Source organism: Lemur catta, chromosome 5 (genome assembly GCF_020740605.2).
Source record: "Lemur catta isolate mLemCat1 chromosome 5, mLemCat1.pri, whole genome shotgun sequence".
In the NCBI taxonomy this organism is placed as follows: domain Eukaryota; kingdom Metazoa; phylum Chordata; class Mammalia; order Primates; family Lemuridae; genus Lemur; species Lemur catta.
In genome coordinates, this window is record NC_059132.1 from 33530541 (window position 1) to 33541359 (window position 10819).

The 10819-nt window shown below is 47.0% G+C and overlaps 1 protein-coding gene across 1 annotated transcript; it reads right to left on the minus strand.

Annotated features, from left to right (window-relative positions):
* Positions 1-2867: 2867 nt before the first annotated feature.
* Positions 2868-10243, minus strand: LOC123638111 (sodium- and chloride-dependent GABA transporter 3-like). Its single transcript, XM_045551466.1, has 4 exons — positions 10000-10243; positions 6885-7019; positions 6623-6763; positions 2868-2962 (listed from the first exon to the last, which is right to left on the minus strand). Exons 1-4 carry the CDS (start codon positions 10241-10243, stop codon positions 2868-2870), a joined length of 615 nt encoding a protein of 204 aa, XP_045407422.1.
* Positions 10244-10819: the final 576 nt, after the last annotated feature.

Genomic DNA, 10819 nt, shown 5'->3' on the forward strand with positions numbered 1-10819 from the left:
CGAATGCTACTGCTCTGCAGACCATATTTAAGTAGCTCTCCTCTATAAGGCATTCTTAAAAACCTAAATAAATGAGGAACTAGCTATACCATGTTCATGGACTCACTCATAAAGATGTCAAGTTTCCTCAAATTCACCTGTAAGTTCAATAGATTTCTAATCAAATTCCCATAGAATTGTTTTGTTTATTGTTGTTGGTGGCATTGTTTAACCTAACAAGCTGATTCTCAAATTCATTTGGAAGACTAAAACAATTCTGAAAAAGAACAAAGTGAGAGACTTGCTTGACCAGCTAAAGGCTTAAAATAAAACCATAGGAATGGTATTAACACTGATAGATAAAAAGATCAATGGAACAGAATAGAGAGTCCCAAACCAAGCCTGTCCTTGCAGGAAAACTATACGTAGACGGTAGCATCACAAATCAGCCAGAAAAGAAAGAATTATCAATAGGTACTGCTTTAAAAAAGATGGTTATTTATTTATTTGTTTATTTTGAGACAGATCTTACTCTGTTGCCCAGGCTAGAGTGCCATGGGATCAGCCTAGCTCACAGCAACCACAAACACTTGGGCTCAAGCGATCTTCCTGCCTCAGGCTCCCGAGTAGCTGGGACTACAGGCATGCACCACCATGCCCAGCTAATTTTTTCTATATATATTTTTAGTTGTCCATATAATTTCTTTCTATTTTTAGTAGAGATGGTGTCTCACTCTTGCTCAGGCTGGTCTCGAACTCCTGAGCTCAAAGGATCCACCCTGCCTCGGCCTCCCGGAGTGCTAGGATTACAGGTGTGAGCCAACACCCATAGCCAAAATATGGTTAATTTTAAAAACTGGATTTCTACCTCATGACACATAAAAAACATTTAATTCCAGACAAGTTATATTCCTAAATGTAAACCAAAACCTTAAGATTCTTAGAAGAAAATACAGAAAATGTTTACAACTTTGGGGTAGGGAAATATATCTTAAATAAGACACCAACTGTCCACACCAAAAAGAAAAGATTGACAAATTTGACTTCAATAAAATTGAAACTTCTGTACACAACATATAAATAACAAAGAAAAGCCACACACTGGGAAAAGATAAGAATATCCAGAATGTATCAAGAATTCATATCTGTAAGAAAAGACAAACAATCCATACAGAAAAGGATAGGAACCTGAAGTTCACAGATGAAGAAATCAAATAGTAAAAAAAACATAAAAAGACGCTTAACCTCAAAAGTAATTAGAGAAATGCAAATTTAAAATAATGAGATATCATTTCACACCCTTTACAATGGCAAAGCAAAAACCTCCCAGACCAAGTGCTGTCCAGAATGTGGAGCAGTAGAAATTCTCACACACTCTTATTTGGAGTGTAAATTAGGTCAATCCCTTGAGAAAACAATTCTGCCTTACCTGATAAAACTGACAACACACGTACCCTACGACCCAGCAATTCCACTAAATAAAGCATATGGACAAGACATTCACCCAGTGTGCTTACTAACAGTGGGAAAAGGGCTACAGTCTAAATGCCCATAAAATGGCCCTGGAGAAATACAATGTAGACTATTCATACAATTGAAACAGTCTGTGGGGAGAGGGGAGAAAGAAAGAAAAAGAAACAACAAACCAAAGCTACATGTACGAATATGGATACATCTCAAAACCAACATTGAGCAAAGAAACAAAGTTGTTATAAAAATGTAAGTAATAGATACCATTAGTATAAAAATTTTAAATATTCAGGAAAGACCTCAGTGGTTTTGGGTACATATACATATTAAGGACAAGTATAAAGATGTACCTGAGAATAATAAACCTAAACTCAGCATAATGACCCCTAGAGAGGGAAGGAAAAGAATGGTATCTGGAAAAAGAATAAAAATCACTCATAAAACCACTGCCCCTCCCCTACACACACATACTGCTACTAATTAGCATCGGTAAGGCTTTTCATATTGAAAAGCCTCAGAAAGCATCTCATCCAGCCTTCCACCCATACAGGAAACTTCTCTTCAACACCTGAAGCAAGGGATCCTCCTACCTCTGTAACAGAAACTCCAAAGTCGGGACCACTCTGTATGGTTATACAAGTTGTGCATTACACAATTCTGGAGTGCACACTTCATGTTAATGATGACTCCTCAGGTTGTTCAGTGTGCAACTTATACAACCATATCCACAGACCCTGTAAGGGTCTCTGATAAAACTATGCCCATCTCTGGGAAAATGCCCATCCACAAAATCACTGCTTATAATTTCAGTGGATTTGGATTCAGACACAATCCCAGCAATGATCCACAGTCCTGTGCTGGTCAAACACTTCCAGGGATGGGTACTCGCAATCTTCTGAAGTCCTTTCAGACAATGCTGTTGAGTTCTTCCTTAAGCACATTTGAAACCTTCCTCTTTTTAACCTCTATCCATTAAAGTTGATCTACTTCCTTTCCACATGACACCTTGGCTACTGAAAGAAACATGCCGCCCCCCCACCTCCCGCCCCCAGAGACTTCTGCTTTCTAGGCTAAATATACTCTTGCTTGACTTAGCTTATTGCAAACATGCTATATCTTCTCTTTTGTTCAAAATGAAGCTTTAAACTGTCCATCCTTTCACCAAGCACTTCCTGCCCTAATAAGCAACTAGGCATGCCGACATGTTAGCAAAGAATGAGAAAGCATTTCTCTGAGCTGTCCCTTTGGGAAACCCCTGAAGATCTCCATGCTTGCTTCTAAAGTGGCCAAATGCCCACAGAAGCCAGGCAACGTCAGGCTGGAAGAAGAGTCAGGCTTCTCCCAGGGGACAGGGCAAAGCCAATTGATCAGAACCATGACAGGACCCCACAGGCCAAGGGAGACTAGTTCTTCTCCACTTACTCCCAAAACTCCATGACAGGGGAGGTGGCATTCTGCAGGGACACATGGCTGTAGTTGCTCACATTCAGTTTCTGGAACTCCACACAATTTTCTACAGTGGAAACAAGACAAGAAATACAAGAAAATTAACTTCCACAAGGGTTGAAGCTTAAAAACCATTCAGCGCTCATATGCAACCCGGCAGTGTCATCTAGCCGCCCCCAGTAAATATGCCTCAAAGAACGCTGTGGGGACAATCAATACTTCACAAACAGGTGAAGGTCCTCCGCTGTAACTTTACAAACAGAGAGAGAGAGAGGTCTGATTAGAACAGGACGAAAGGTTTTGGGAGCAGGGTACAGAGTGCCACTCTCTCCCGTTCCCATCCCATGTGCCCTAACTCTCCCAGCCTTCATCCCAAAACTTCTTTTCTTTTCTCCACTTCCCTGCCTCTGGCTTGTCCATGGCATTTATCTGCCATGCTCAGTGGCCCCAGGTGGACTAGAGGGACTAAAGCAATGGGTCAGTCATGGTGTCCCTAGGGCAGAAATGCAGTTGAGACTCGGTTTTCCTTTATGTAAAAAGGGGCTAATACCATGGCTGCCTCATAAAGGTGTGATGACTGGAGGAAACAGGGTAAAGAATCCCTGGCTTCCTCGTCACCCCCCAGGTTGATTTACTGAAAGCGTCTTCTCATTTTGTGAAACTTGATGACCAAGGGAGATTTGAATCTCAAGTAGAAACATCCTAGTTTTCATCCTTCAAGGCCCAAAGCAACACATTAACCCCTCCTTCAGGAAGCCTTCCCTCATCTCCCTCCTTTGAATTCTAGGAAAATTAGACTTCAAAGCCCCTTCAAGGAATCACCTTCTCCAACACCTTTTATTTTGAAGAGGAAGAATCTAGGGTTCAGAAATAGTTAAGGAACCCTCACCTGTACTGTCCTCCTCCTCTATAAAGGCACCAGACAGTTAGGGACAGAACTGAGAATAAACTCCAGCCAGGGATCCATCTCCTTCACCATGGTTATTGACTGGTACTGTCCACCACCATGAGACTTGGGCCCCTCTGTTCACAGAGCTGCCAGGGCCAGCAGACTGTGGGCTCCCCAAGGGCAGGGCCTCCTGCACCTGTTTGTCTGGGAACACCCTGCGCCCCGCACAGTGGCAGCACAGAGCTCGTGCCAGCTTCACTCCAGCATGTCTTTCTTCTCCTAACTACATCTGTAATCTCTGGGGGCAGGAACCACCTCTTACAGGTGATGTTTCACACGTTGCAAGTGTTCACATCACCTTTTGAGAGAACAGGGACTATGAACCAGTGGAAAGAAGAGGTTTGCAGTCCACCAGGGAACTCCCCGATTATCTGCCTCCTTCCTGCTGCTCCTGCAAGTGCTAAGTATATTCCGAAAGGAGGTGGTCTGGGAGTCCACAGTCAATCTTGAGAGGAGTCTGGAGATCTGAATTATAATGTGTAAGCAAAATGTCTGCATGTGTCCTGTGCCTTTTGCTGGGGAGAGGAGCCCTTAGCTTTTATCAGATTCTCTAAAATAGTATTTCTCAAATTTTTTCCCTAGAGTAAAAACATTTCTCAGACACCCAAGGTTGAAAGTTATTTTTATTAAAATGATATTTAATCATATACAAGTAAACGAGTTATAAAATCTTTGTGATTATAGTATTCATATAAAAGCAAAATTAAATTTATAAATTAAATACCAACTAGACTACAAAACCAACATAATTCAAAGTGACAACAAAATGGATGTAGGAGTAGGCAGGGGTCAGGGTCTGTTGAGTTCAGCGGGCTCATTCCGCCATGGGCTAGTTGAGACATGATTCTACCACTTCTGGTCACACTTCTGCAAATCCTTCATCCCTTTAGTTTGTTGCTTCCACAGCTGGACTTCACTTAGTAACAAAGCTCTACTTGTGAATTAAATCTCTCTGCTCTCTTTCTCTTGGCCACCAGCATTCTTTTTGCCACAAACGCATCTTAAATTGCAAATATGCACAAAGTCAGGGCCTGGAATCTCCTGACTGCCCTCAGTTAGAAGGCGCTTGTGCAGATAATCCAGAAAATGTACATATTTTTAAGAGTATCCTCAAAATAAATACACACAAATTAGCACAGAGGACTCACAGGCCTCCAAGAATATGTCCTTGAATTTTAGTTTGATAAACATCTCTATCAGGTCCCTGGCCAAAGGAAGATTATGAACCAGGGCCCTAAAGAGATAGTGAGATATCCGCAAAACGTGACAGGCAGGGGAGAAGGGCGGAATCAGTCACCCGGGGCTAGACACGAGATTGCAGCGCCTTCTAGGTCTAACGCCTGCTGTTCCTTCTGTTGGTGACCAACATCCTGCCTGGTCTCACTGTATCCCAGGCTTCAGGATGGCAGGACACTTTCAGATACGACCTAACCACAGGGTACCACAGTGAACCAGTTAAAGTGTGTGTACCCATTCCACTCAAAAAGCAGTGGCAGTCTGGAGCACTGCTGAGAAAGGTTCTGAGGCCAAGCCTAGACTGAGCAGGAAAGAGTGCTACAATCAATTAGTGATGTCTGCTGCAGGCACGGCTATCTTAGAAAGGAATTGGTTGGGTAGGTATTTGCCTTCCTTGGATTATAAAACTCAATCATGATAGGAGGACAAATTAAAACTTGAATAATATTTCAGAATCAAAAGTAATCTAAAAGATTATCCATTCTAGGGGGGAGGGGGCTGAACTCAAACAGTTTATAAGAGTTGGGTTGGGCAGGTACAGTAAATGAACAAAGTGAACTGGGCACGGACTGTGGCAACTCAAGGTCAGGTGTGTCACCTGAAAGCAACAGCAGCTTCTCAGCTGCAGCCATTGCTGCCAAGCAGGAACGTGGGTCTGCTGTTGCCAGATCTTTTAATTTTTTAAGAGACGCTGGAAATTTGGGTTTTTCATGTAAGGCTTCTGATTTTTAAATTTTGGCAATGAAATACTTTTTTTTTTTTTTTTTTTTGAGACAGGGTCTTGCTCTGTCACCAAGGCTGGAGTGCAGTGGCATGATCATAGCTCACTGCAGTTTCAAACTCCTGGGCTCAAGCGATCCTCCCACCTCAGCCTCTCGAGTAGCTGAGACTACAGATGCACACTACCACACCTGGCTAATTTTTCTATTTCTTTGTAGAGATGGGGTCTTGCTATGTTGCAAGATGGGGTCAGGCTAGTCTGGAACACCTGGCTTCAAATGATCCTCCTGCCTTGGCCTCCCAAGTAGCTAGGACTATGGGTGCATACCACCATGTTTGGCTAACAAATATATATTTTTTTAATTTGCTGTTTGTTGGTCTAAAGCCTACCTGGCCTATAAGTCCTCTGGTTGCAGCCCTTGATCTGGTCTAACCCCTTCAGTTTACAGAGGAAAACCTGACACTCAGTGAGGCAGGGCTGGAATTGGAGCCCTGGGCCCCTGAATCTAAGTCTAGTGCCTCTTCCTCATATTCCCACTCTATCCCCAAGGGGCTCAGTCCCTGAATTTGACAAAGGGAGGAAAGAACATCACTATTCTCCTAACCATGCCAATCCCTGGGCCGACACTCAGCTCAGACTTCAGGGCTGCCACTCACAGAATGTACCAGACCAGGTACAGAGTTGACCTGTTTCAGGGACCAACCTAGAAAACTGGACTCATGAGGAGAGCTAGAGACCAGGACTGGTCTAGAGGACAGAACAACCCCCAATCCCAGGTCCCTCTGCAGGAGCAGCAGAGAGACTTTCTGTGGGGGCCATACCTGTGTTCCACACATGCCCACAGGTGGCCCAGGGGAGTTCCGTGGTGAAGCAGTTGCACAGGTAAAAAATGGCCCATGCCAGGATGATGATGTAGTACACATTGAGATGGGCCTCAATCACCTGCGTTGCATAGCCAATGCCTGAAAGGACAAAGGAAAGGGAGCAATTTGAGTCCCTGTCTTTTCAAAACAGCCTTCAGCTGCCTTTGCAGGTAGACATTACCTGAGCAAAATTTTATTTTCTCACTGACTCAGTACATACCTTCAAATAAAGGGCAAACTTTCCTCCAACAGGTGATGCCACCTTCACTTGTGAATTGCCCCAGAGCAGTTTCCAAGAAAAAAACAGGAATTCCACAGCAAATAAAAAACACCACGTAGGGAATCAGGAATGCCCCTGCAAGAATGCAAAGGAATGAGATTAAAACCATCCCCACCATTTCATGTTTGGCACAAGAAATCTTTAATGAGCATCTACTATAGGCAAGATATAATGTCTCTGAGCTTGAATTCAAGTTCCCACTATGAGGACAATAGTCCTTAGAAAATGCAGCTGGATTTGTGTTCTCTGCCATGTACCACCTTAAGTAAGTTTACCTCACATCTCCAAGCCTCAACTTCTTTGTCTGCAAAATGGGGCTTTAGTCCTTAGTAGCCACAACACATCTCACAAAACTGTTGTACAGCTAAGATGATAATGTAAAAGAAAGCATTTTATTGGCTCGATTCTTTTACTTATACATTTCATCCTCCAGCACAGGTACAATTCATTCCTTCCCTGAATGTTGCAGCCTTCTTTTTCATTCTAAAGTAACCTCAAAGGCCAGGTGAGGGGGACCCCTTCCTTTCATTTACTCTGGAAGTATCCTGCAAAAAATGTCTTCCATAAAACAAAGCAATCTCGAGGAATTCTATAATGAGCAATATCAGGCCTCAGTTGAGCACCCTTGCACGGGTATGGAGTTGCGTTGTAAGGAGTCTGCAGCAAGAGTATAGCCAGCAGGCTTTGAACCAGGCTGCAGCTGGCTTTGAACCAGGCTGGCAACAGACCACCCTAAGCTTTAGTGCTGCTATCTTGAAACATAATACCTACTGCCTGGGTCCTTCTGTGAAACAAATGAAAGAACTGAGGTGAACATGAGTTATTACACCCAGAAGGGGACTTTTCCCAAATCCCTCATTTTCTCTCTCCCATCCAGTAACAAAGCAAGAAGACACATGCTATTCGCCACCATCTGATCTCACAAATGAAGGCTTATTAACTGAAAGCACTTTTTGCTAAATGAAGTCTCTTTAATCACAAGGATTAATAACAACAATTTCGATCAATCCTGATAGTAGGACCACATCTACCAGGTTTTGAAAGGGTCTCAGCTTTTCTGGGCAGGCGACTCATTTAAAGTTGCATGTTGGGAAAGAAGTACTTTAAACTATTGTTGGGATCTATGAGTAAAGCAGTGTATTTTTTACAAGTTGAGAAGCAGACACTCCAATTATATTAGAAGACAAATGTTTATAAAACGGAATAAGAGGCTCTGTTTACTGAATCTAAATCTAAGTGATGAAAACACGCTTGTTTTAAAACGGCAGGTCCTGTAATATTGATATGTTTTTTGCCTGTGAACCCTCTAGAATTTAACAGATGACACTTTCTGCCACCCTTTTGGCCTGTGTGTTCACAAAGCTAGCAATCCCTGCGTAACTCAATCAAACCAGATCTGTGCATCCAATGGAAGCTCTTGAAAAGTTAGAGTAGGGGAAAAAAAAAAAACCACACCAAATGACTCATTTTTTAAACTTTACTCACTACAACCGTTTTTTAAATCTGTGACAGAATTTGTAATTAACCCAATTTACCCTGTTTTCTGTTTTTAGGAATGCTTTTTGTGTTGGCATAACAATTTCCTGTTTGAAAAAAGATGGTAAAACAATTTGTGCCTGGGACTACCCCAAAGGGTTTCCAAGTGGATGTCGAAGCTTACAAAGGCTGAATCCGCAAAGAGAAGCGGATTCACAGCCGAGAGCACAGGGCACGTTTGGGGTCTCCAAGTCCACTCCCTCTCTCCCCCTTGCCAAGCCACCAACACCGGCGGCCACTTCATTACCAGTGCAGAGCAGGCTTGGAGCAGCCTGTGCCTTCAGGATGAATGTCCCCGAAGAAAGGCCCGGGCCAAGCAGTACCCTTCTCGCTCTCCCAGCAGCTGCTCGCACAGGAAGTCCTCTCTGCACAGCCCCACAGAATGGCCCCTGCCAGCCAGACTCTGAGCCTCCTTCTTTGGGGTTGGGGAATTTGCTGGAGGGGCAGGGGCACAGCAATGAGGGGGAGAATACACAGGCACAGGCTTTGTCTTGGAGAAACTGTGCCACCGAAGGTTTTACAGGGGCCCTTGCCATGGACCTGCTGATATGACAGGAGCGGGTCCTGAAGGCTGGAGCCCCTTCCCTGAGCTGGGAGAGTTGTCATCCACTGCTGCATCTTCTGCCAAACTAACTTTGAGACGTTGTCACTAGAAATGACACTGTCATCACCTTCCTTTCCCTCCCCCTTCAACATCACCAAGCATCTCACAAACATTAAATCCGTGTTGTTGCTTTTGTTGTGGGTGACTCTGAGACCAGTAAAAGAAACTGCTTGGTGCCAATTCTTCCCCCAGAGGGGTCCAAAAATATTAGCTCTAGAAATAGCCTTAAGAGCAAACGAAAGACTAGGCAGGAAAGCAAACAGCAATGCCTCACCTGAACGTTCTCCCTGTTGTTAGTCCCATCCCAGTTTAAAGCAAGGCCTGTGATGGCAGACCCCACCTTTATCTCTGGCTAAGTGAGGACTTCTCTGACCCTTAGTTTCCTCATCTGCAGAATAGGTACACTGCTGCCTACACAGGTGACTGTGAGGATGAAATGAGATGATACAGGTAAACCCTGGTTAGCACGGTGCCCGGCATTTCAGCGAGCGCTCAAAAGCCGGGACCACTCAGGTAACTGGCAGTCCCTTTCCCTCAGGCCATCTCCATTGCGCAGAGCCGAGGCTCCAAGGGGCTAAGCGTCTGCTGTCCCCACGCCACTGCTGTGTTTCGCAGCGCCAACAGCAAGGGCTCCTGGCCCGCTCGGCCCCTCATGCTATGGAGGGAACGTTCCCCGCGGCCAACCCGCCCTCCGGCAGGTGCCACGCTCAGGTGCGAAGCGGCACGTGCGCATGCGCACTGCCACAGGCCGGCCGGGCTCTGGGGTGAGTTCGCAAACCAGGTGGCCCGAGGTCAAGGTTCTCCGCGCGGTCCGCTTCACGCAGGCGCGGGAGGGGTCTCGCGCTCGCCCCCTGGCTCCCAGCCCCCACGGGGCGGAGGGCCCCCGCGTCTGCTCCCCGTCGCACGCCGCCTCACCTCCTCCATTCTTGTAGCACAGGTAGGGGAAGCGCCACACGTTGCCCAGCCCAACGATCTCCCCGGCCACGCTCAGCACGAACTCCACCTTGTTGTTCCAGTGGCCGCGCTCGTGGACCGCCTTGTCGCGCGGGTCGCGCGCGGGCGCCGCGCCCCCGCCGCCGCCGCCCCCCGGCGCCCCGGCCGCCCGCGCCCCCTCGGCCGCCTTCCCGTTGCCCAGGGGCAGCGCCTCCTCCGCCGTCATGGCCGCGCCGCCCGGCTCTGCGCCGCCGCCCCGGGCGGGCTGGCTTTTCAGGAGGCGCGAGCGGGCGGGAGCGGGCGGCAGGGGGTGGAGCTGAGGACCGGGCCGGGCCAGCGCGGGGACGGGGACGGGGACGGGGACGGGGACGGGGACGGGACGCGGCGCGCCGGCGGCCCGCAGGGCGCCCACGCCGCCCCAGCCCGGCGCCCGGAGCCGCGAGCACCTGCGCCCGAGCACGCGCCATCCTTCCGCAGCCCTGCCCGCCGGCCTGCTGGGACCCGAGCGGGATGCAGGCCTAGGCGGGCTCTAGTCACCAATTTGGTTCTGCCACTCTCCGTGACCGTCCAACGTTTGGGCCTCGGTTTCCCCTGTCTAGTAGGAGGAGTGGACTGTAGACCAGGCTTCTCTCACTTCAGCGTGCACAGCAGGCACCTGCGGGTCTCCTTTAAACTGCAGAGCCTGGTCCGGTGGGTCCGGGTGAGCTGGGGAGCCTGCCTTTCTAACGGGCTCCCAGGGCTCCCAAGTGACGGCCCAGGGACTGCATTTGAGGAAAAGGAAATCAGTGGACCCTTGGCTGCT